We start from the raw sequence: 27,903 nt of genomic DNA on the forward strand, positions 1-27,903 counted from the left end.
CAAACAACGCTTAAATAGGATATCATTTTAGCAAATTTTCTATTATTAAAGTTTGCTTGAATAAAATTTGTAAATATGATATCTTGACCGGGGTTATTTACACTTTAATTTGGTAGTATACAGTTTACAAAATGTTCGCATACCAAACTCTATATATTTAAGCTGATCTGTATTTTATAACCACTTTACCGATGAACGAAAAAAAAAACACTTTTGATTACAGATGCTTTGTCCACAATTTTGTTTTCTTAATTGCAATAATACAAGTACATGTAATGCATGCTGTTAAAAAATGAAAACTTGTACAACTTTTGATAGTCCCAAATTATTACTTAAGCTACCTCTCATGACGGTCCATCCGCAGATCTGGCCGAAATGAAATTAGTTGGTAGATATCAGAGCGACAAGTGCCTACAACTTTGATAAAATAAAATAAAAGAAATCTAAAAAGAAATAACGCACCCGCACACGCACACGCACACACGCACGCGCACACACACACACACACACACGCACGCACGCACGCACACACACATTAAATTGAACAATACTGAGAGATTACGCATTCGAACCTTGCTACTAGCTGAAAAGTATTTCCTGTACAACTGTGGTCCGTCACTTAGAGCCAGCACCTGCTCTCTATCGACACGGAGCGCGAGGGTACCACGGTACGACAGTATGATGGCGGAGCCCGACTGTACAATGGCGATACCATGAGAGCGCGACAGTACGGTAATAACTGTCACGCTTAAATATCGTACCTTTGCGCTTCGCGTTGATAGGGAGCGGACGCTGGCCCTAACGGGACATAGTACTTCCCTGACCATCTGGTTTTAAGCACTCGGACATCGTTAAAAGGATAAAGAATTCTTACTTTTCTTCTTTGTTAATTTATTGTGTACATGCAATTTTATATAAATGAGGTATTCTCACAATCAGAAGCACAGACCTTTGATATTTTGAATCATTCATATCACGGATAGAGGACTGTCCTTGGTTCAAGTTAGAGGCCTTCGTGTATTAGTATAGGACACAAAGGTATCCGTTGGAGAGATTATCCAGGGTTTGAATGTAAATATAAAGGTGTTGTCCGAGTCAGCACGCTGTGTTTGATTATCTACTCTTGTCAAAATTTTAATTAACATTTTAAATCTTCTTAATCAGTTGAAAACTCATTCTTGAATAAAGATTTGCTGCCTCCTCTTATATAGATGGTAGAATGAAATACCTTCAAAGGACAATTTTCAAGTGTGTTTGAAAGTACACACGTTTTGAAAATACGGTGTCTCGGTACGGCTATCACCTTAGCTCTTAGTTTGGCCGTGTGCGGCTCGAGATCACGATAGCAAAGTGAGAAATTGCGAAAATTTCATGATTTCGTGGTACAGCATTGTGATCTCGCGCTTCGCCTATCTCTACGAAGAGCAAAGCGCGAGACCACGATAGTGAAATTACGAAATAATTTCGCGCTCGCGTTTCGCCATCGTGGTATCACATTTGCGCTTCGCCAGCATGACTACCATCAAAGAGGATTCGATGGACCTAACGGAACACCGCATGAACCGATTTCATTATTATTATTATTATTATTATTATTATTTGATATTTTTTTTTTTTTTGATATAACAAAAACGGGACAGACAAATGTTGATTTCAGTAGGCATGCTTTCCTTCATTTAAGACAAATTAGAGCTCATCAGCGACATTTGGGCATTTCTTTTACCGACTAACAAAGTACTGTCAGGTGTATAAACTGTATGACATGGGTAACAAATTCCATGCTGCCAGTAAACTAATCACGTGTAGCATCTATGTACTTATCTACAATTCCTTTCCATACAACAATCCAATTTATATTGTTACCCAAGTATTCCAGCTGTTCAAAACACTCTGATTTAATATATTTTACTAGAAATGAAAAATAAAGATTGATCAAAAAAGATAGATGAGTATTTAGCGTTACGAGACATTGATATCGCTGTTGTATAGAGTGGGACGGAGACTATGAATTTATACTAAATACTGCATGAACAATCGAAAGATGTTTCTTTAGCTATTTTATACTGTTGGACGTCAATCTTGGAGACGTGTTTCAGCTTAATTAGTCAAAGGAACAGCCTCTGAACACAAACCAGATATTTTTGTAAACAAATGTTGTAGAATTTCATTTGATATTGAAATATTTCTCACCCTGTGACAATAACACAACGTTTAAACAATGCACGCATGCTTAATTTTTCAACCAAAAAAGAGATATTGACTGTAAATGCTGTCCTCAACCTTATGACTGTTAAAAAAAGAAGAAAAAAACAGAGGCCTATCAAGATATCAAGATATGTTTTAGTTTTAACAAAGATATTGACTTCAAATTCGATTTGCCTTGTAGCAATTGAACTTTAAAAGTATAATCGTATGTACTTCAAAAGTTTCTGTCGCTTTTGAATGTTTACCTTCTTAATAAAAAGAAAGAATTCAAAGCTAAACTTGTACCTTTATGACATGGAATAATATTGATTTAAAATTGATTACTATGTACCGAGTAATCTAAATAAGGCATCAGGATGACGTGCATACAGCGTTTTTATCCTTGAAATACATGTTTAGATTATATTTCCTTCCATTGTAACACATTTGCATTTGAAATATGAAAAATATATTTAAAGATTTTCAGTGAATTGAGAGACTATTCGAATATCCCATTTTTTTACTTGAATGAAACGAGGCGCTGTTTTGGGAAAAGTAAAATCATAGGTTTGAAATAAAGCGGATAAAACATATAACTTCCCATTCTTTTGACTTGAATGAAACGAGACACTGTATTTAGGAAAAATGAAATCATTGATCTGAAATAAAGTGGATAAAATATAATTATGACTTGGGGAAATATAGAATAAGAAGTTATTTGTATTTTTGTAACTTTAAAAAGTGATTTTTTAGGCAATAGTGGATGTCCTTTGTTCCATAGTTTCGTGTTCATAGAGATAGTATGCGAATGATCTATTGTAATTCCTTGTTTAGGAAAAGTAAATTGGCAGGTGCGTTTGAAGATAAAATTTCAAAACAGACGAAAATCCCGCAACATCTTAATCCAGGAGTCCAAATTACTTTCACAGGGAAATTTTACCATGGTGTTAACGTCTCAAAGTGGGGTTCTATCAAACTGTGATACCACGCTGTCTTTGATACAGATTTGCGTTGATAGGTCATCAATTATAGAATTAAGGGGATTAAGATGGAATAAAGATAATAAATGATACAAATAGATACAATAGGGTCCTGCTAGATAATCCTGGCATAGCCTAGATGTCCTGTGGTATGTTATGACATATATCAACATTTCATTTCTTTTTAACTTTATGTTATATTAATGTCCATAATCCTCCCTTGGTGACCGCTTGCTGGTCAGATTTCCGGACGCCGGCTGAATCAGATGAACTTCCACTTAAAGACGCACCACAAAATAACTGTATTCTTTTGTATTTCCATGATGGTAATTATATATGATTTGCATGAAAAATATGAGATATACAAGTATTTAGTTAAAAATTGACAGTGATATATATTAGGCCAAGACAATGCGTTTAATGTCTTAACATTTTATTGAATTAAATGTAGCAATATGTACAGAAATCAGTGTATTTAGTCAAATTTCAACCACATTTTGTTTCTTAGACTGTGTAAGATTATTAATCATCTATATTCTTAAAACTATGCTGAAAATTGAAAAAGTTTGCAGATGAAGTTGTGAAAACACATTTATTCAAGAATGGCCTAAATTGTCCACCTGAAAACTTGTAGAATAGCTGTATATTACCTGTATTATAAGGATGATTTTCATGAAGTTTTTGTGGGTGAAAAAAAGTAGGTCACTAGGTCGTGATGGGTCTTTAAGGCACATACTTTCCATTATTACACGATTGCTTTTGTAAATCGCCGGTAAATAGTTTGTGCCATATGACCCGGTCTGTAGCTCACTTGCCGGTCCACAGTTCTCAATTTACCTGCGGGTACAAATGTTTAGAGTTAATTTGTGATGTCATGTAATGAAACACTTGATGAACATTGTATATGGACTGGAAAGTCATTCATTAATGCACACTACCATGCATGGACATTATTTATAAGTATATAATAGACGACTCCATTCCTATTGTCATCTTAAGTTTCATAAAAGTCATTGCATACCGCGATAAGTGTTGAAGATGCAATCGGCACATTATACATGTATATAGTGCCAAAGCAGCTCTAAGTGTCATCAAGGTAACCGAAACAAAAATAACATTCGCCTTGTTAATGTCCTTGGTGGCCGCTTCATGACTACTTTGCAGGCCACATTACAGGACTTAGGAAATGTCGTCTGCACCTTTACAGATGAAACTAACGTCTAAAGACACATTTATAGTTCTACTATATTTGATTTTAGTTACTAGTTACAAACTTTCTAGTTGATATATATAATTCATAAAAGTCTTTGACAGTGGATAGTGAAGCGATGGTGCAACTGGTAATGAGTCTACCATGATTTCACGCTTTGGCACCGGTACACAACTGATTTGCAGTGATGGGCACAGAGACAATCGGTGGTTATTGGCACCTGAATTGGTATTTTTTGTTTTGAGAAGCAATAAAAGTTTATTGGGAAACACAAGTCTGGACCCTGTCGTTCCTGCTTTATTCAATCTTTTATCGAGTTTTCATTTTACATTGTCCAAAATTCTAATCTTTTATATTTCATGTCAGTATATAAGTCGAATGGTAGAAAAAAAAGATGACATCAGCAAACATCATGCACGTAATGTAACCCGTGTCGCGTGAGAATCACTATACTGTTACAATGCTAGTGCTGTCATTAACGCTTTTTCAGTCTCAATTGTGTAAGAATATCTCTTGTTGACAGATTTAGTACAAATGTAGATGCACGATAAGGAGAATGGAGATACCTAATACCGAAAGTGGTATTCAGTGTTATAATTATATTTCATTTTGATACTACATATTTTATTTTCATGTCACGAAAAAGTAATACGACCTCTTCATATCATTGTTTACTTATAAGATGACATTGGTAAAAAATGAAATCTGGCCAGATGATGGTGGGAATGGGCTAGTTTGATTAGAATTTCGTAGAAAATGACAAATTAATTGCAATTTTGTTGAAACTGAGGATAAAACCCAAAAATATCACATTTTCACTGTTTTGGGTGTATTTTTTTTTCAAAAACTGCATATTTATAGGCTACTGATTGCTATATTTTGGCCATCAGAGGTAAAAGTGAACATCTATAACAGTTTAAATGTGTAATTTGCATGCAGATCAGAGTAGAAAATGTCAAAACAGGGCAAAACAAGGCTGAATTTAGGGTAACTGCTTCAAAATTGTGTCGCGACAGCTATTTTTGACAAAATCTGACGCTTTGTCTTATGGTACTGAAAATGCCGTAAAAACTTGGGAACTGGTGATATCAAGCTAAAACCTTGTATTTCTTCATGCATTTGGGTTTCTTGTACATTTCAAATGAAACACTGTCAGAGAAAAAAGTTTTTCTTATAGGCATATAGACACTAAATAGAAAAATGGCGCGAAAAAAATGGTAGTCGCATAATGGCGGACACAAATAGTCCTTAGTTTTTTGCTCTGTAGAGCTATTTTCCTTATTTTCTTTGCATTTTTTTTGTTGTTGCTAAAATCACATGACAGATCTATGCTTGACATGTAGGTAGCATTTTCATAATGAAATAACAACATGACAAAATTTTTCATGGAAACTTAGATCATACACCACCAGTATAATTTGGGGTCTCATTTTTTAGCTGATTTTGCAGTTTGTGTGTTTGACTGAAATTATTTGTCTTGCATCAAACATGACCTCCACTTTTCTTTTGATTTTTAGTTAGCACTGACAATATTCTTCAAGAAAATGTAAGTTACAGAAATTTAAAATGGGTCCTGATGTGTGCTGCGGTCATTGGAAATAGGTCAGTTTTATATAGAATAAAGAACAACAACTATTTAGTGTGTTATAACCTTATACTAAATCATATCAAGGTATATAAAACAAATATCATTTAAAACGAGCCTTTTGAAAATAATGTATCAGACGACCAAACTAATTTCTCAAACTTTTTCATCTTTTGAAAACGAAATTGCGTAATCATCCTGGAAGTTGTGAATTGTCAGGACAAATATTTGAACGAAACTATAGTCTGACAATAAAATAATTAAAACTTCGAAAATATTTGGTCTGTAGGCCTACATTGTAAAGAAGTGACATATCTTCCTTCAATCAATGAAAAAGCCATTGTACAACGAGAATAGAAGCTGTCTGTAATAACGATTTCATTGTAACCAGTCATAATTGGTTGTATTTGAACTAAAACCACCCGAATGTGTGTGTCCTCCGCGACTTGGTAAAAACCCACCCTTTTTTTTAAAACGAATTAACCAGTTTGCAAGTGCTGCATAAGCGGAACCCTTAATGTATTTTTCTAAATTGTTTTTCAAGAACATTAAAAATCAAAAACAAAATAAGGGTTCATTTTGATGCAAGGAATATATTTTCGGTTAAACAATGAATTCAAAAAATGAGACCAGAAATCGTAGTAGTGGTGTAGAGCTAACGTTTTAATCGCAAATGTCTTACTAAACTGTGCAGCATGTAGAAGTGTCTGGATTTGTCTTAATTTAGACAACTGAAATAGATAGGTAAGACGAGCGAAATTAATATAAGGGGCCGGGTGCAGAAATTTATTAATCTAATAAAACTTTTTTCAAAGATACACTTATACAAAGTGAACGAATTCATTGCTGATGTTTGGTTTAAAGGGGTACTTTATCACTGTAGGCTACAGTGGACCCGAATTGAAGTTGATTCTAATAAAAAATAGTTTTCCTTCGCTGTTACGAGCATCTCTGTATACCACAGAAAAAAGCGGTGTGGGTGCATTTTGTCTTAAACAATGTACTATAAAAACCATAAAGCAAATATTTATAAGCATATTTCGTGAGCAAATGATAACAGATCAACATAAAGGACACTTAAACGTCTTAAATCTTCGTGAAATGTTCAATGTTTAAACTCAAGTAGATTATTAATCTTTTATATATCTTCCGTAGGCAACCATGCGCTACAAGTACACCACATTTTTAAGCCTTCTTTTTTTTCTATTTTTTTTCATCCGGGGTAAAAGAACACTAAACTGAATATGAAATACATCATTACATCATTACATGCTCTTAAATATGCTCACAATAAAAGAATTTTATTTCACGAACCTGCAAAAAAAGTTCAATTTGAACACGTCAAGTTCTGTTCTGTTCTGTTCTGTAGCAGTCCCCTTTAACTTAATACGAAGTAGTTTTAAGTGGAAACATAAAATCTTGCAAGTTTCATTTTTTGTAAGACAGGTACATAGGGTCCTGGCCATCAATTCCCTGTCGTTTACAGGTTACGTCGATACATCAATATTTAGATACCATCTGGGATAGAAAATTGCAAAATAAATCGATGTCATTAAAAGCGACAACAAATATGTCTTTTGTGCGCCTGTTTCATGCCTCATTACATACACCCAGACAATGATAGAAGCTAGAACTATCATGCGACGTTTAAATATACATAAATGAGGTGAGAGGCAACCTCAAATAGTATGGATCAATATTTTGAAAAGATGAAAAATGTTTAAATGAGAGTTGGTAAACACGACATAATTCCTAAACCAAGATTAGAACGCGAATTTAGGTCATACTACGGTTTAATGGTTGAGGACTGACAGAAGGGTACCTTGGTAGAACCACTAAAGCTTTCTATACTGAGCCAGCTAGATTGTTTTCCTGACTGAAAAAAAAAGAAACACATACCGATCTTGGTTTTAGACCTACAAATTTGAGATGCAAGTCATACAAAACCACCTATGTATCAAGAATTCGACCACGAAGTCCTCTTGTACTTACGTATGCATTTAAGCACGACTGAAACTAAGTAACTTGAAATTGTTCGAACCGGTAGAAAATTACTGACGTAAATAAAACTGAGATAAGTGTTCTTTATCAATTTTATAAATAAGTCTCGAATGCCGATTTTTCAAGCATCATGCCTCCAGATTTGGCTAAAAAATAATCTTTCTTTCAAATTGAAGTTTTGATCATGTTATGAACATTAGAATATGAATTTTTGTTTTCTAAAATATTTTAAAAGTTCCAAATCAAGAAAAAAAAAGTTGACCGCGTCGGGAATCGAATCCCGGACCGCCGCGGCAATAAAGACATTTTCCCGTCTTAACCAATAGCGCTATAGCTGAAGTAGTGAATAATGACTTCAAAATATAGATATTTATAATCGAGACATTTTACCTTGAGTAAAAGCGTCACAAACGCTTTTCGATTTTCATAGTAAAAAGCAGTAAAAACAGAAAATTCTCATGTCGAACGATCTGGAGGCATGCCGCTTTAAAGGAATTCGACGTTACAGAGTTGAGGTCAATGCATTTTTGTACGTCAATTTGCATTATTTCTACTCGTTCTTGCAAGTCATGGTTACCATACGAATCCTTACTATTTTGATTGCATCTAGATTTAAGGGACCCAGCTGCCTATCAAAGTCATCGGTTGTGCACGGTAGAAAAATACCAGAAATGCATGTTTTATAGTGATAATGAGCATGATTGGACTTATCAAGATAAATCCGTCATCAGTGGTATCATCTGCATTTTTTCGTTCCATTTTTTGCAAGTATTCGTCAACCATTGCAAACACGAATTAACGCTCCTTTCAAAATTAAATAAATATCAAAATCACAATCAAAAAGTCTTTTCATGTGAAATTCAAGTTTTGCTGTAAACCGATACAAGACCGGGCTTACTGTTCTCAAATCTCTTTCTCGCTTTGTGAAGACTTAGGAGACCATGGTCGCCCATTGTATAATATTTGCATAGCAAATATTGTTGACGTGCTAAGGTTTCGGCAAATTACTCCGCCGATCTCTCAATGATTGAATGAAATCTTGATTACATACGAGGATGTGAAACATGTAAATACATTTAATACGTGGACCATAACAACATTTGAGAAACTCGTTATGGGTATTTCACATTTTATATTACAGTTGTGTCTGTGTTTATCTCCGGTTTGTCAAAATATTGGCAATTAGATATCAATTTGCTACAGTTAGGAAATACTGACTGATAAGGTAACAGACAGACTATCGGTTCTTATGACTTAGTATGGAGAAATGAAACAGTCAGGTTTGAACAATAATGATGTATAATGTAGGTTTTGTCATAATTGACGGAACTAATGTTACGTGAAATTTACGACAATTTTGCGTTAAATGTATTTTATGCTACAGTTAAATTCAAATTTACACTTTATTTGTACTTTTTCAGGTTATACATGTATTTGGAATTCCACACTACCCTACAATTTCGTGAGATAAACTTGTAAAGCAAAGGCCTCAGATCTCAACAGAAAAGCTCGTAAATCGGATGTGTAAACAAAGACAAGAGAGGATGGTTATTAATTATCTATAAAATCTTCAAAAACAGTCGTGTTCGCTAGTGCAGTTGAATGAAGATTACGGCGAACAAAAGACTAATGTCTTTGAAACAACATCAGATCTTAGACAAGCCTGAGCGGACAATCTAGATGGAAGCGCTGATAACGACGAAGACAGAGATAAGGCCGTTGAGCTAAGTGATCATTATCTGGAAAATTATATTGTAAATGTACAAAAGGACAACAATAAACAATATTTTAGGTATAAGTCACGGAGTCAAATCTATTAGTTTTTAAACCGATTACTATATTTCGACGTCTAAATTAAGGGAAGTGGTTTCAACGTCTGAATGGATGAAGTTGCCATTTTGTGACCAGAAGATTAATTGTAAGGTTTAATTCACTAACTGGATATGGTTTCTCCATTCGATGTTTCAGCTCTGGAATGAAAACATGCTTATGAGGTCAAAACATGGATTAATAAATATTCTGATTTTTTTTCATTACCAGTTAATTATAAGACTGAACAATTGATGTGAAATCGATTTGTAACTTCGTGAAAGATTGTAATAACACTTGGCTTATTTTTGTGAGAAAATTATTAAGGTTATTCAGGTGCCCGATATTAGATTACCTACCGTTCTCACATCGCATAAATTATCTATTGAAAGAGAAGGTTCGACGAATACGCTGACATTGAACATCTATGTCAAATCATCGCTTCGGCTTTAATGAAGCCAATTTGTGTGCTCTAAGTGCAGGTTGAGATATTAAAGCCGACAAGTAGGCCCCAAGACCAAGCACTTGACGTGTTCTTATGTCTTTGATTAACGTGTTGGCTTACACGAAAGTGATTCTCTTAAAAGGTTGAAATTGATTTTCATATACGTTTCACACACGGAATACAGTAGGCGGTTTAGATAAAACAGATTTTAGAAAATTGATTAATACGTTGCATGGAAACAAAGACACAAATATGCAGACGATTTTGAGAAAATGATTTAACATTTAACACGTGTAGTTAAAGAAAAGACAGTTCGTATTCAAGGACGTTGTTAACATATAGGAAGAAATTATTCACAATATTGCCGATAAATACAAGCGCCGTTATACCAAGGACATTAAAATTTCTAGGATGTATTAAATTCAACACTATAACACGATATTTGAACAAGAAATAAACCGCTGCAAATGTGTGCAGGTGAATGCATGCATGATCAAGGTTTACCCAGGAGGATGGATTAAATGTTCTTCAACGGGGAAAATCTATCGAGATATTACACATTTATTAAATATGTGTATTGATAAAAATGAGACATACGTGCACTTAAAACCCCACCAAGTTTTGAAGATAAGAGCAAATTTTGAATGATATCTGATCTGATGTAACTAACATAACTATCTGTGGTCTTAAAATGTTTGATATTAATCGGACCTAGATATGATCGACATGTATATGTCTAATTTATGTGATAAGCGAATTGTCAAAGGATTTCAAAATAGATAATTGAACAATTAAGAGATACGGACAGAACAGAACAGAACAGGACTTACTTAAATCGGGAGATAACAATTTTATGCATGTTTTGTATGCATGAAAGCAGACATTTACTACCAAGTCAGTGATGGCATTAATCCATCTTAAAAGTACGGAAATTAAATCAGATTTATACTCGTAAATCAGCAGGGAAATTAATCCGTGTGGATTATCACAGTGGAAGTAGAGCGGTATAAAGTGGGAAAAATACATTGTATACGTATGTAAATTGAATAAAACCGCCATGATGTGCCTTCTTAAGTGATTTTAATATCCCATGTTTGGGATTACTGAAGTGTGTTGATTGAAGGACAGATAAAGAAGATCTGTTAATAGCTATGAAAAGCGCATAATGTCAACGTCAAGGGAAGAATATCGGGAGTAAACGTTAAAATAAAGGTAATAACTTCTAAATTTGGAACACGTTTAAGAGTTGGTGTTTCATTGACAAGTTGTTTTGTTTTGGAAATTGAAGTTAATGTACTATTTAGATAAGGAAAGAAATACAAATACACCGCACGGTTGTAGTAACCGGAAGGTATAAATAACGATCAAGTTGACATAAGCGGCCATTAAACGGCAATTAGTAAGGACTGTGAAAAGTTAGATAATCTGGATAGATCGATATTCGGACAGATAAACATTTGCTTTGGATTGTAATATTGGATAAATAGTATTCATACCAGACAGGATACTTCAATGAAACTCTTACACCATATTAATACTGTGGAACACAAATAGATGAGTTCAGGATGACAAGGAGAGTTGTGTGATCTGCAATAAAAATGTAATTGTTGAGTCGTTCCCCTGCCTTTGATAGTGTCGAGTATTGATTTAACAAGGGTACTTCAGTTTTATAACATTTGTACTGAATAGATTTTACTGAAATAATAAAAAAGCTAGGGATATTGAACAAAGACACGTGAAAACATACGCCTACTCCGTGTTCGTTTGTTAATTTCTGGAAATATATTGTTAACTGAAGGGACAAAATCTTCAAAGATTATTGAATAGTTTTGGATTAATACTGAATTAATGAATCCTCATTTATGCCTGAACATATGCACACATGACTTCATACATTACTTTCATTCAGTTAACAGGTATTGAACGCTTTCATTACACTGAAAAACTGGCCGACAGTGTACACTGCTGATCAATGCAACAAGAATGCAAACCTGAATATAGTTTATTTGTAAAGCGTAACATATTCTGTGTCAGAAAGGGAGATGTTGAATGGATAATGGACATTTTTTTGTTTTCTCACCTGGCACATTTAGAGGAAAATTGTTTAACTTGAGAAAGAAGTGGCGAACGAATTTGAAATGAGAAAAAAGCCACACATTTTCAAGACAGTACAAAATTTACATATCCTTAATGCCGTGCAATGGGTACTGTTTATATGATTCTAAATGCTGGATTATTTCTGTTGGAGACGATCATGCAGCTTTGTGTGGTTGGAACACACAGCAAGGGGTCGGAGGCATTGTTTGTGATCCTGCTAGCGGTTGTAATGGGACCATTAATACTGATAAACTTTGTCTCGGCCATTCAGGTGACAAGGACCCAAGACTTCTCTGGGAAAGACATTGGCAGAGCTGTATGCATAGGCTTACATTCTTTTCAACTTGGAATAGTATGGAGGTCTTTGAAATTGCTCATTCTATTCGACCATAAAGACTGGCTGGATTATTTAAACATGAGACTGTTTCATACAGGTTTCCAAAGTCTTCCATTTTGTATAGTTTTAACCTACAGCATGTTTATAAATGAAACAAATGCAGCACTTGATATTGTGACTGTTGTTTTTACGCTTGTATCAGCTTCCATTTCATTGACTACCTACAGAACAGGGAATATCCTGTTTGAATCCGAGGAAAGTGAAACTAGACAGTTTTCTGTCAAGAAGCATGTATGCATTGTGTTCTTATCACTAAGTACATTTTCAGTTCTTGTGTCAAGATATGCATCTATTGTGTTATTTGCTGTTGTAAAACCCCTATGGATTATTTTACCTTTGTCATTACATCTTTTGATTAATTTATGTATAGAAGTCTCAAAGTTAAAATGTGATGATGAAAATATTTTGTCTAAAGTAGCCATTGCAATATATAAATCTTTTGTTAATATTTTTGACATGGTAGGCAGGGACTATTCCGGGGTAAAGTGTTCTTATGTGTTATTTTATAGTTTGATGTTAATAGAGAATCTGGTGTTTAGTTTTTACTGGATGTTAACGGCGTCGTTTGACGAGAGATTCAAGTTGCTTGCAGTTCTGATGATACTTATGTGTTTCATAGTTGGTTTAATTGTAAAATTTGCAAGTTGTGGATGTATTTTCAATGTTGAATCAGATATTCTCAGTGATGCTTTTAATAATCCTGAACTTAAAGATGTAAAACAAGAAGAGAATGACAAATTTGACAAAGCAAATACAAATGCTGTGGAAGAGAATGACATTGTGTTCCATGAAATTCGTCCCGGTGAAAGCGGACAGGGATCTGGTGTAGCTGTGATATCTAGAACCGCAGAAACGCCAGTGTCGAGATATAAACATTCCAAACAAGGCAGCTCAACAGCGTCTTCGAACAGTCGTCTTCGAGAGTATGATAACCATGCATTTGTAAAGTCTCAGGGAAACATTTCATCACATTCACACATGACACCTAACAGCAATAAACGATCTCAAGGAAGTGATAATAGGCATTCCTCCGATGGTGCTGACATTTCATGCGAATTTAGAACATTATCTGCTAGTAGTCAGGAAAGGTCACATAGTAGTCAAAGACAGTCACGTGGTAGTCACGAACCTTCTGGTAGTAGTGCCAAGCGATCTCGGGGTAAAGGCGGACCGTCAAAATCAAAACATAAATATACTAATGATGAAGTAGATCCTTATTCCACAAAAGACTCTAGAAAACCGCCACTCAAACCAAAGATTATTGTTTCTGACACGAGTAAACATGCTGCCATGAAGCCTACCCCACCTCAAAGACATTTAATTCAAATGAGCAATACAGATTTAGCATCTTCTAATAGTAGGTATAGCAGAAATACAAATACCATGAATGGAAGTATTCAGCATTATAATTATAATGGTTTTGATGATCCTTTTAGAGAAAAGAAATTATTTAACAGAAACAAACAAAGAGCAAACTCGAGATTAAATAACTATCATCAGCATAATCATCGTAATAATCAACATATTCATCAAAAATACCCATCAAATATGGACTACTCATTGGATTCATCGGAATTATACCCGTCCATGACGTCAGACACGTCAAGTATGTCATCATATCCAGACACTAATGAACGAAACTGGCGAAAACAACGTCAGCGGATCAGGAATAAAATCAGACATTTTGAATCACGTGATGGCTATTCAACGGATGTTTCAAATTCGGATTACCTCAGTTTTAACGATTATTCAATGGAAGATTCTAGTTCTTGGACAGAATCGTCTTCCTCTTCTGACGGAGCAGCAACATGGCCGCCATCTCACACCGCGAATTTACTTAAAATGTACAATATTCCCGACAAAAATTCTTCCACTGAAAATATCATGCACTGGTTAGACACCATGGAAGCGGAAGAATCAGCTCACGACACATCTTTTTCCACGCTTAATGAGCCGTCAATTGCCAGTGACACCGATATAAGTTTAAGTGCAATGCAAACATTTGAGGTTAAGAAAGAGAAAAAGAAATTTAAAAGATTGATTTCAAAACCAAAAGGATTACTTTTGAAGTTTTCAAGTTTGAATTACAAAGGAAAAGAAAAGAGCCACCACAATAGACCGTATCCATTGAAAAAGGATACAGGGATAGACCAAGGGTTACCGGATATAAATAACAGCCAAGATAAACATGTAGAACAGGTTTCTATGTCTAAACGAAATAACGGAATGGTCCCTCTGCCTACCATGCCTCTACCAGTCGATAGTGTTCAAGAATCTATTGTATAGTATTAAATTTAATCTAAATATTTCATGTCTGATGCGTTCAATATTTTATATTCAATATTTTGCAAAATGGATTTGATACAAATGTTTATCTAGATTGTTGATCAAAATAGATTATCAAAATTGCTATCTTTGACCTTCATTACTTCTACATTATTCATGCGATCTAACGGTGCAGATATAGATCAAGTCGAGATTACCCGTACGATGAGCTACCTTATATCGTGAATAAAGTCCATTATACAAATTATTAGCAAAAACTTGTTTCTTCAGATTTTTTATCTATGCTGTAATTTCAAGGTTCGCATAAACGCTCTAGGCGTGTCGTCGTAAAATTTCGTACATTTTCCAACTTCAGAATTTTTTTTAAAAATACTTTCATTGATGGGATAAATAAGTATTTTTCATCGTTAATAGAAAAGAAAATCTTTATACACCTATGTTTATAAACAAGGTTTAGGCATGCCAAGTATTTCAATATTACCAAGACTTGTTGACAACTATCTTCACGATAGAGCATCACGTAAAAATATTTTTGCCGTACATGTACTTAAAAATAATCTAAATATTGAATGCTACACCGACATGAATCGCCCTGGATAAAAAATACTATACCTTCATATCTATAGATGTTTTGGACCAGAACTATCTGATGCGAAATATCAAGAAAATCGCAATTAAATGGCCCCATATTAGCAAAGATGATCCATTATGAATCATATTATCACTGTACAGAGACCACCTACTATGAGCCATACTTTTAAATTTGTATATCAGTTTATTTACATAAGTTATGAGAGAAAAGTCGTTTATAATGAAAAGTTCACCGAAGTCAGATATCAAATAATATCAACAAGTCAATGAAGGAGCAGTTGAGGTATATAATGAGGTAATTGACGGATATGTAGGAGTAATTGAGGTATATATGGGCGCCAATGTTTCAATGATTGTTTTGTCATGTACTTTAAAGTTCTGATACACCTCCGCCCCACCTTCCCATAATCTTTGATTATATCTTTCCTGTTATTAATGGTACAATTTTGATTTTTAAAATGTGTAGACAAATATGTTGTTAATAAGTTTTTTTTAGATTTCAACACAATCGAATGAAGCTATGGTATCATTTTAGTTATTTTACTGCTACAACCCAGTTTCAATAAAAAAAAACAAAAAAAACAATTACACATAAACGTCTAGAGTTTGGAAACGGGCGAATGTCGTCACAAGGCAGGAAAAACTTGACATAAACAACACTTTTTTATCTGATATCTTGAGAGTTTGACATTTTACTATAAGCTATATCCGTGGAAACGTGGAAAGTCAGTATCTACAGATTTAAATCCTTTTAAATTGATATTCGTTCGTTTCATAAACACAATACATGTATGTATATATTTGTGATTTAAAAAAGTGGGTAGAGGTAATAAAGTAAATATTCGATTTTGTTGAAATTTTCTTTATGATATTATCAACTCACTTTTCTAAATGTGTAAGATATCTGAAAAAAAATGTACTGTAAGAATTGTGAAAGACATTACAAGACTTCGTCTGTGTTCAGACCCTGTGTTTTGTTCACATGTGATAACTCCTGAGGCTATTTGTATAATTTTGCATAATGATGTCCCTTTTCTTCTCAAAACACTAGATAAGTGGATAAGGTGTCGGGCGCTCAATCCAGGGGTTTCATCACAATCGAGCTGATTAAAAAATTAAAAAAGATTATCTATTCAGTAGACTATGCAGTTGAGGTTATGCGATTTGTATATAATCATATATCACATCTACAAGTACTAGCACATTGTTCCAGATCTTTTGAGAGGAGAATGGTTTATTTTAAAAAGTTCTATCCAAATGTTTTTCATCAAAATTGCATTGTTGTTATCCCTGGATATCAATGATAGCACATCATCAGTTTTGGATTATAACAAAATAAATATTCTGACTGAAAATTACCATAATAAATATGGTATATCCGTCCAGGTTTCTCTTCTTTTGTTGTATTTCTATGTAGTATACACTAGTCAAAGTAAATAAGGGTATAAGATTTTTTTTTCACTTCGTTTGTAATTTCATAAACAAGTTTCGTATTCCACACGAAACGCTTAACCGTAATTCAGAATCCACTGTCCTTTATAAAATAAACAATAAATTACGAATTATCTGTCAAAATTATGAAATTATATCTTACTCGTGATGACACAAGAATTTTTAGGATTGTTAAAATAGGACGAAGATTTTGTTGTACTTTTGCTCAAAGGTTTTAAAAGTCACATTGACACAATTATATGTTATAAGATATTCTCTGTCGGATGTTACTCTTTAGCTTCCAGTAGGAGCGGATTGTTCGGCGCCCGTCATAGTACGTCTATCATACATCGACCTGCGACATCCTTTTATGCCACCCCCACACCCAATCGGACCGTAAGTCCGTCCGTTCCTTTGGTTTCTGATTGATAACTGGAGAACAGTTCGGCACAGGAACCGCAACTTAGTAGGCAGGTTGATTGCATCAGTAGGTCACAGGTCGAGGTTACAGGAATCTTGAGACTGTAAACGGGTTTCCGCTGAATTGATAATGGTAAGATAGGAACAAAACTGTGGGATAGTTGATGTCAAATATCTAAAGGGTAGTGTGTATAGTGTAGATGGTCAAAGGGGAACAAATCTGATGTATAATTACGATCAGCTATCTTCGATTCAGTGTGCATGGTGAAGAGGGTCAAATCCGAGGGATAGTTCGGGTCAGATATTATCAAAGATAGTGTTGATGGTGACAGTAGACATTACGTATCCAAGGGAAAGTGTGGATGGCATAGGGGGCAAAATCTGAGGAACAGTGTGGTTGATATAAAAGGGCTAACTTTAAGGGAAAGTTGGGGTTAAATACCTTAAGGTTAGTGCACATGGACTGAAAAATAGTTAAGATCAAATATATGAAGAAAAGTGTGGATGGTGATGGGGGACAAAATTTGGGTCATATATCTTCAAGATAGTGTGGATGGTATAGGGGTACTAAAGCTGGGGGATAATTTGGTCCAAACATCTTACAGATAGTACGGATGGCGGAGTTGGTCTGATATGGGGGCAGTTAGCTTCAAATACTCAGGGATAGTGTGGATGGTGAACGGAACTTAATCTGAAGAATAGGAACAAATATATGAGCCGCACCATGAGAAAACCAACAAAGTGCATTTGCGGCCAGCATAGATACAGATCAGGATCCATACTGTTCGCTAACAGTTTCTCTAACTGAAATAGGGTTTGAAAGCGAACAGTATGGATCCTGACCAGACCGCACGGATCCATGCTGGTCGCAAATGCACTATGATGGTTTTCTCATGGTGAGGCTCAATTATTATTAGATACAATGTTGGTGGTGAAAGAACTAAATTATAAGGGTCAGTCAGGATCAAATGTGGACACTAGCGTATTAGCGATGTTTAAAGTTGTTATGGAAGGGCAACAACACATTTGTTCACAGACGAACAACAATGGCAATATGATCACATACTTTCCGATATTATATCATTGTGCTTGCAAGAACAAGCAGTGACCAGTACATAGACGATTTATCGTGTCATATTGTTCTTGCTCTTTTTGACGGTTTGTCGTAAAGTGATGTATATATGAGTCGCACCATGAGAAAACCAACATAGTGCGTTTGCGACCAGCAAAAATCCTGAACAGAATGAACCTATTGCAATTAGAGAAACTGTTAGCGAACAGCAAGGATCCTGACCAGACTGCGCGGATGCGCAGGCTGGTCTAGATCTATGCTGGTCGCAAACGCACTATGTTGGTTTTCTCATGGCGTGGCTCATATTTTAATGAGTTGGCCATTTCTATACGGTAGCTTTCTTTCTCCTGTTAATGAGTGTATAAACTTTATAAACAGATGGTAAAGGATAAGTGAAAGGACTAAAAGGAGAGACATTTTATTGGGAAAACCGATATAAACTTTTGATTTTGTATAACAACATGCATGATGAAAACGATGAATATTGATGAATGACTGTTGTCACGAAAAGAGACATGGTAAAATTACATTATATTACAATTAAGCATTTCAGTAAACAGAAGTACTTGGTTGCGATATTTTACAGTCAGTTCTTTTAAGCACTTTTAAAACCTACATTGTTATACATGACATGATCATTATCACTTGATATCTACATACACATATATTTGAACATCTAAAAATCAAGGTTTCCCTTATAACATTTATTCATAATTTTAACATGACATCATAAAATCTGACTGGTCAGTCAGAAAGCATTGTCCAGAGCCTGTCCTTTTGTGCTTGGGCTTAACAAAGAACTGTTATGCCACAAAAGTAATATAGATGCATTTTGGTATTCAGTACGAAAATTCGGCCCAGTTGTATTTTCCGAGTACTAAACGGATACGGAAACTGGCTTGCAGTTTATCAGCGTGTATGTTCTATTTGGTCGCATTTTAGTACCGAGTATATGCGTTGGTGTCACTTTTTGGTTTAACAAAGTACTGTTTCCTTGAACATATACTGGCTTATAAAGTGAATGTCACTGTAATTCAGAAATCAACTTCAGTTGTTAACCATACATGCCCCAGAAGATGGCACAAGCTACAAAACTGCAAATCTTCAAATACGCTTTGGTTTTAATCCAAGATTTAATTTTGAGATTTTAAAGAAAGTGCAATAAAACGGTAAAGTTAACCCAAGAGAAATGTTTCGGATAACTTAAAAGTACGTAAATGGATTATTATGCAATAGCCCATGATCTTCACTTACATAATCTTCTATCAAAAGTAAATAATACAAGAAAAGTTACTGCTATTTTAATATTTCAGCTTATGACCACAAAATATTTTAATCATATGCCTAGCTTTTATTTACAGACTTAATTAAAATATTTTGGTTGTCGTCGACAGTTGTAACTTCAGTTTTGTGTTAAAAAGATATCTAAATTAAATGTTTCCCATATCAGTTATGATACAAGTGTGTTAGTTATGCAAGATATTTTCTTCGATAGTAAATAAATAGCAAAATATTACATACAATTTGACAATGCAATAGTTCGTGATATCTGAAAGGAAACTTAGAATTCTCTCCATTTATTTTTTTTTTCAGTTCTGTGGCATTTTCGGGTAAAAGTGGAACTTTACCTTTGTAATTTTGTCTCTAGAGTATATTAAATTTCGTCTATTTTTCTTTTCAAAAACTTGATTAAAATGTTTATATTTTGTATCAATCTTAAGAAGGGCAGGAATAGGAAACTTTCAGTTTTAAAGTGTCTTACACATGACTGGAGTTTAATTTATCATTTAAAAATCAAGTTGGATTCGGGTATTTTAGGCAACACATGTTTATAAAATCCAGATAAAGTGTCTGGGATAGAAAGTTAAAGGGAGGTAATGCTGATAATATATTGCAATTCATACGTGTGAGTTACACGGCTTTGACCTTATTTCCCAGTATGTCTGTTTGTATTCATATTTTCTATAAAAATACAATAATGTAAAGTCAGATGAAAATAATCACATAGATCTAAAGTATACTATCCGATAGTCTATTCATGTATACACAGCTTTCAGTTTGGTGTAGAATGAACATGAGATTACATGCAGTGGGCATCTTCTATGTACAGTACCTGTAATAAACAGAAAAAACATAATCATAACAGATAAGAAAATCTAAATTTTTCATTTGGCAATGGGCATGCGTACTAAACAAAATTCTTACACATATCAACTAAATGATTGCTTACATGGCAAAAACTAATATCATATGTGTAAACGGCAAAATCAATACAAGGTCGGTGCTCCATGTCAATAATAATCATAGTGTTGCGGCAATAAATGAATACATCCTTGAAATAATACATAAGTCTGTCTATTCAATAAAACGTTTTCTAAATACTTTAGAATGAACAGGTCTGGTTCCACCTTTGCATGACCAGCTTAGCATGCAACTGCTGCATATCCGACTGGTGAAGACTATAAGTCTTCAAATACTGAACGTTACATTCATTCACTTCTAAAGCCAGACAAAAAGATCCTCAATCCATAAAATGAAAGAATTTGTCACGGCGTTTAGCATTATGCATTTGGCAATTAACATTTAGCATTCAGTATTTGTCATTGTAACATTTGTATTTAGCATTTAGTACAACTGCAATTGGCATATGGTGTTTAACATAAAGTATTTGGCATACCGTATTTGGCATTCAGCATTCTGTATTTAGCATGTGGTAATTAGCACCGGTCTTCCAAAACTATGGAAGGCCGGTGCGTCATGCTAATGCCAAATGTCAATTTATTAATGCTAAATGCCAAATACCTAATGCTAAGTACCAAATGCTTTATGCCATATATCGAATGCTAAATACCAAATGCTCAATGCTTAATGTCAACTTGATTGCTAAATGATAAATGCTAATCGTCAAATTCTTTCACTTAGTGAGTTAATGATCTGTATCTTTAAACTATTAAATGCTAAGCTCCATTGAATTATGTGAAAAAATGAAATGTTCTATCAGTCTAATTTGAAGCAATATCATGTTCTACCTGTCATAGGTACTTGGGACTAAAACTGTTTACTCTTAAATGTTTAGAAAACGTTTCTTATAAGAAAAAAAAGTTATATAACAAAGACTAATGACTATTTAAAGGTTAAATTGCCCTTTATTTGAAAAGAGCACTTTGCAATTAGCATTTGGCATTTACTGGTTAGCATTTCGCAATTAACAATTAGCATTTATCGTCTGACAATTACCATTTGACAGTCAATAGTTGACAATAAAATTTTACCACAATAAGCATTTTGCGCTAACTTTTTGTCATTTAGCTAATGGCATTTAGCATAGAGCACCGGCCTTCCATACAAAACATTAGAAATGTATAAAATTCAAGTGAAAGGAAGACAGAAAGTAAAGATAGAAAATGAAAGCTGGAGTTCAAATTTTCAAAGTTGTCACACGAACGCTGACGTTCATAGACAAAGTTTAGAGGATATATAATTTAGTGTTACTATACTGACCCACATGTTAGATCACAGTTTCCTAATGTAAAGTTGAACAAGTCATGCAACAAGCTATTTGAATTGTCTGTACAGTTGGTTTGGTTCTTCCAGTATTCGCAGGCGAATGTCGGGGACCTATCAGAACACGCTGTAAGAAAAACCCGGAGTTTGGTACAACATTTAGTATGCTACAAAAATATATGATAACATTATAACATATTTAATATCTTTAAAAATGCAATATGATATGCCCAGTTTGAAGTTCTCCTGCTTTTTCGTTTTATCTAATAAGAGCGAGGTTAGTTAAAACGTCGCGTCACTACCGCACCAAACGACGTCTGCTTAACATGCATGTACTCAACGTGATGACGTAAAGTCACGTTAGGTAAAGTCTTATTTTGCTGTGACGTGTTTCTGTCGTTATTCCTCCGTATTTACATAGTGATGACGATAAGAACTATTTATAGTTTATGTCCATGTCTGAAATTTAGCTCCGGGCCATCTGAAATCTTCGTCCGCCATTATAGCAGCAATGCCATCTATACCAGATATATTCGTCTGCGTTTAACCGCCGGAACCTATTTGCAATTAATCTGTCTGTAATAATGAAATTATATTTTGAAATAATAAACAAATACATTTACTTACGAGCGAGTGTTGTTGTGGTAGCGGATATGTTAGAGCACACAAGATATGGGCAGCATTGTGGGAAGGTCAAGGTCGAATCTAACACATACTCGCAATTGACTGTATCCAGGAATTCAATCTGCTCGGGACAACTGAAATAAAAACAAGAGAACCATGATGGTCCTGAATCGCTCACCTGTCCCCACATGACCAAGTTTTAAACCGAGTATGACATCGTTTTTTCTATTATTTGACATTGTGACCTAGTTTTTGAGCTCATGTGACCCAGTGTTGAACCTGACCTAGATATCTTCAAGATAAAAATTCTAACCAATTTTCATGAAGATCCATTAAAAAATATGGCCTCTAGAGAGGTCACAAGGTTTTTTATTATTTGACCTACTGACCTAGTTATTGACAGCATGTGACCCAGTTTCAAATTTGACCTAGGTATCATCAAGGTGAACATTCTGACCAATTTTCATGAAGATCCATTCAAAAGTATGGCATCTAGAGAGGTCACAAGGTTTTTCTATTTTTAGACCTACTAACCTAGTTTTTAATGCAGTTGACCCAGTTTCGAACTTGACCTAGAGATCATCAAGGTGAACATTCAAACCAACTTTCATACAGATACAATGGAAAATATGGCCTCTAGAGAGGTCACAATGTTTTTTTATTATTTGACCTACTGACCTAGTTATTGACAACACGTGACCAAGTTTCGAACTTGACCTAGATATCATCAAGGTGAACATTCTGACTTACTTTGATGAAGATCCTTGAAAAGTATGGCCTCTAGAGAGGTCACAATGTTTTTCTATTTTTAGACCTACTGACCTAGTTTTTGACCGCAGTTGACCCAGTTTCAAATTTGACCTAGATATCATCAAGATGAACATTCAGACCGATGTTCATACAGATCCCATGAAAAATATGGCCTCTAGAGAGGTCGCAAGGTTATTTTTTATTATTTAACCTACTGACCTAGTTTTTGACGGCACGTGACCCAGTTTCGAACTTGACCTAGATATCATTAAGGTGAACATTCTGACTAACTTTCATGAAGATCCATTGAAAAGTATGGCGTCTAGAGAGGTCACAAGGTTTTCCTATTTTTAGACCTACTGACCTAGTTTTTGACCGCATTCTGACCAACTTTCATAAAGATCCCACAAAAAATGTGACCTGTAGAGTGGTCACAAGCAAAAGTTTACGCGCGTCCGGACGACGGACGCTGCGCGATCACAAAAGCTCACCTTGTCACTATGTGACAGGTGAGCTAAAAAATCTCATCGTCTGTTTTATGTTTACAAAACATTTTACAAAATGCCTTCTAAATGCTATTTTACACTTATAAGATATATTCTGTACTGACTCTAATTTATATAATGTATGTAGACCACGCTGTTGTTATGGGAAATTTAGCTATTTTACAATTATTCCGTGTCATGATTTGTCAGTTAGACCGTGAGCTCGACTTCCCAGCCTTTTTATTTTAATATATTCCACAGCAAGTAACGGAAAACAACTTACTCATAGTTGATTTGCCATTTAATTGTTTCTAGTGCACCTTCATAACACACTCTTCTATCACAGGCGCCGGCAGAGCTTGTCCAGTTATGTAGATGTGTCCGTGTAACACCGTCGCCGTCTATACAATCTGAGGGGATAAATGAAATACTGAATGCCAAATTGAAAAAATCTGGCCCTGGCCTAATGTTTATAAACCTGTGTTTAGAGATATGAGAGTGGGTTGAGTGTTGGAATGGTATATCAAACATGCGTAAGATGTGATGGCGTTCAATAGTATATGTCCATTGGTCTAAACGTAGCCATTTGATTAACGATATGAACTCGTAGTGATTCGTGGGCATGGCCAAAATACGTATTGTCACCCAGCAGGGATGTCATGATATTGGTGGAAGAAGGGATGGGGGAGGTTATAGCAATACACGTACACAATCAGGGAGGAAATTAACACAACAAATGTAAGAAACGCATAGGCTGTCTGTACAATCAGGGAAGAAATTAACACAACAAATGTAAGAAACGCATAGGTTGTCTGTACAATCAGGGAGGAAATTAACACAACAAATGTAAGAAACGCATAGGCTGTCTGTACAATCAGGGAGGAAATTCATGCAACAAATGTAAGAAACGCATAGGCTGTCTGTACAATCAGGGAAGAAATTCACACAACAAATGTAAGAAACGCATAGGCTGTCTGTACAATCAGGGAGGAAATTAACACAGCAAATATAAGAAACGCATAGGCTTTCTGTACAATCAGGGAGGAAATTAACACAACAAATGTTAGAAACGAAGAAGCTGTCTGTACAATCATGGGAGAGGGGGCGGAAATACACCAAATATAAGAAACGCAGGAACTGTCCCAACAATCAGGGTCGGGTGGGGGAATACACCAAGTGTAAGAAACACAGAAGTTGTCCTAACAATCAGGGGTGGGGTGGGGGGAATACACTAAATGTAAGAAACGCAGAAGATGTCTGAACAATAAGGGTGGGTGGGGGTTGATACATCAACAGTAAGAAACGCGGAAGATAGCTGTACAATCAAGGGGGAGGGGGTGGGGGAGGGGAGAATGTAGAAGCTGTCCGTACAATCAGGGGTAAAAGTAACAAATATAAGAAACGTAGGAGTTTTCTGTACAATCAAGGGGGAAAATACATCAAATGTAAGAAACGCAGAAGCTGTCTGTACAATCTATGAGAAAATGAACACACTGAAAGTGGTCCTTCAAGTTCTGACTTAAGCCCAGTAGAATTTAGTGTTGAATAAAGACCACACGATTTATATAGATCTTTATAGGGTCATGTTATTCTTGATAAAACTGACAGAGTCACTTTTGTAGTATGATCTTTCAACATTTACTAGTATATTATATTCAGAAATTTCTCATAATCAGGTGGCAGTTACAAGACAACGTTGATATCAAATTTTTTACAGGCTTATTTATCGTTTCAAACAAAGTATAATAAATCTATGGCATGTTAGTATTTCATAGTTTTTGTTTTATGAACTACGGTACATTAAAATGCTCTGAGCTACCTGAAGAGGGTGGAATATCGAATGTTGAAAATCATAGTTATGTTCAAAATCATTGTCTTGATTTCGTAATAATAATAATAATAATGATAATAATAATGATAATGATAATAATAGAAAGAAGAAGAAAAGAAGGAAAAGGAACACCAACAATTTCTACAACTGCTACAACAACACTACTGCTGCTGCTGTTACTACAACTGCTACTACTACATTGCAACAACAGCAAAAGCAGCAGCAGGAGCAACAGCAGCAACATTATTGAGGATAACATACGATAGCCAGTCTAACATATGGTCCAAACGCATCCTTATTGACATAAGAAAATTGTTAAGACGATATGTAGTACTTTGGCAAGAATTTAATATCTCGGCAACATCGGAAATGAACGTATCTACAAATGAGCAATAGACGGGAAAGTTTTGAAGCAACATCATTGAAACTTTGTTAGCATGAAATTAACTATTATACTAATAGAAACATAGCTTAAGAAAAGATAACAAGTGAGAATACCACAAAGGCAATCTTAAAACAAATTATATTTAATCTCTTTACCAAAATATTAATTGTATCAAAACTTTTTCGATGGAAATTAAATGCCATAAGTCCATTTTATGTTCCGATCAAGTAATAAAAAAGCATTTTTTCCTGTACTCACTGGCGGGAAATTCCGTCTTTGTTACGATTTCTACTGGTGTAATAACCCACGGGTTTGTCGAATTAACACAGAAAAAACAAAAACTGAAAACCGGAAAAAATATTGTAAATATCCGCAGCAAAATAAACGGTAGGTCCTTGTCCGACATCTTAAGAACGTGGCCAATATCAGTATATAATATTGGGTGACGTAGTGTCTTTAATTTTTAATGAAAGAAGATCCGCGTAAAGTGCGTGTCATTGTTTCGTACCCTATTGGTATATCATAAATTAATGAGGAATTGTTTTTTAACATTGATTGGTTATTGATCAAATTGCCGATGAAGTAGACTACTGTTTGGATAGAATAAAACTACTTAAGACTTTTTGTTCTTTCTAAACACAATCAAGGTTTTAAATCAAACGTGGGTTTATGGTATATTTTAAGACCATTATTTTTCTGAAATCAAAACAAATACAATTCTTTTTAATTTGATGTGTTTTAATATAGATGAACTGTATAAATAGGACGGGGTGCAATAGTATAATCAATTTTCTTTGGTGTAAAATTCAATATGTTAAGGCCAAAAGTTGTTTCTTGATCCCTTCTCATTTTAACATTCAATACATTTTACATTTGACCGAAAAAGTAACATAAAATTCAAAAACTGTAAAACTTACAGAAAATAAGAAATATCAAACTACTTAGACATCATGCTAGTTAATCAGAAGAAACTCTAGTAAAAAAAAATTAACTTGGTTAAGAGTACCTATGCATATTCGTGATCCACCCTTAGCAACATGCCACGGTCGTAGAAGACCGAAAGCTTTATTTTCGCAGGAAATGGCAAATACAGGTAAAATGAGTATTTTTAAAAGAGCAAGCAGATAAAACTTTATGTTTTTTCCATTAAATATATTGAAATAAGGGAGAACGTGTTTTTAAATCACATGGGCAGCTGTAAAATGATATCCCCGTTTGCCCACCCACTCCTCTAACTTGAAATCATTCCTACGCCAATGCACAAACACATGTCTCCTCATAAAACTATGCAATAAGAGAAGTTTTGTGTATGTTTTATGTCGCTCAAACTATAAAATAAAGTCTGTATGTTGGCTGAAGTATGCAACTGACTTAAACGATCATGAATATTTAAACATGTATCGGGATTAGATAGATACATACAGACACATCCATTTATTTCTTATGCTACTGTAACAGTTGTTTCTGCGCCTAGCATCAAGTGTAGGTAGACATCTATTTCTGTGGAGGAGTAATGAAGAGCTCTACCGCTAATATATAATGTTGGCAAGCACGTTGAGAACCGAGCCACGGTACTGTAGGTCAATTCTTCATGCCAGAATCTAGCGTGTTTGTAAGGTCGGCACGGTGTGCGTTCCAAAGCTTATTTCCACTTATGCCCAAATACCGATGAGCAACTAATTCTTAAAGTACATGTAAAACGGTCTTTTTTTTTGTTTTCTGGGTAAAGTGAAAGATGCATAAGACTCTCCTTATCCAAAAGAATATATCATGCTTCGCGTGCAAGGACGTTAAGAACTCAGTCGGCACCTCATAT

At 34.8% G+C, this 27,903-nt stretch overlaps 2 protein-coding genes across 5 annotated transcripts in view; one reads left to right on the forward strand and one right to left on the reverse strand.

Moving 5' to 3' along the window:
* The window catches only part of LOC123523836 (uncharacterized), a 58,782-nt gene extending 43,664 nt beyond the window's left edge, over positions 1 to 15,118 (forward strand). For 2 of the 4 annotated variants that reach the window (XM_045301546.2, XM_045301543.2), the window contains exon 2: positions 9,382 to 15,118. In XM_045301546.2, coding sequence (XP_045157481.1) covers positions 12,415 to 14,994 — 2,580 coding nt within the window. In that variant the 5' untranslated portion in view covers positions 9,382 to 12,414 and the 3' untranslated portion in view covers positions 14,995 to 15,118. Of the gene's footprint in view, positions 1 to 8,942; positions 9,186 to 9,381 lie in introns of those variants that run through there. The other 2 variants (XM_045301545.2, XM_045301544.2) reach the window with 2 other exon arrangements.
* Positions 15,119 to 18,910: 3,792 nt separating this feature from the next.
* Positions 18,911 to 26,580, reverse strand: LOC123523305 (uncharacterized). Its single transcript, XM_053539505.1, has 5 exons — positions 26,346 to 26,580; positions 24,155 to 24,281; positions 22,640 to 22,770; positions 22,010 to 22,139; positions 18,911 to 20,621 (listed from the first exon to the last, which is right to left on the reverse strand). The coding sequence occupies exons 1-5, from the start codon at positions 26,491 to 26,493 to the stop codon at positions 20,609 to 20,611; spliced, it is 549 nt and encodes a 182-aa protein (XP_053395480.1). The 5' UTR covers positions 26,494 to 26,580; the 3' UTR covers positions 18,911 to 20,608.
* Positions 26,581 to 27,903: the final 1,323 nt, after the last annotated feature.

The sequence above is a fragment of the Mercenaria mercenaria genome, chromosome 3 (assembly GCF_021730395.1).
Source record: "Mercenaria mercenaria strain notata chromosome 3, MADL_Memer_1, whole genome shotgun sequence".
Classification (NCBI taxonomy): domain Eukaryota; kingdom Metazoa; phylum Mollusca; class Bivalvia; order Venerida; family Veneridae; genus Mercenaria; species Mercenaria mercenaria.

What these genes read in the sequence shown, in the direction of transcription:
- LOC123523305 (XM_053539505.1), bottom strand. Translation starts at nt 26,493, where the DNA reads ATGTCGGACAAGGACCTACCGTTTATTTTGCTGCGGATATTTACAATA. An exon ending in AAAGACGGAATTTCCCGCCA is followed by an intron (nt 24,282 to 26,345) that starts GTGAGTACAGGA and finishes TTATCCCCTCAG; the next exon opens with ATTGTATAGACGGCGACGGT. An exon ending in AAATGGCAAATCAACTATGA is followed by an intron (nt 22,771 to 24,154) that starts GTAAGTTGTTTT and finishes TTTTTATTTCAG; the next exon opens with TTGTCCCGAGCAGATTGAAT.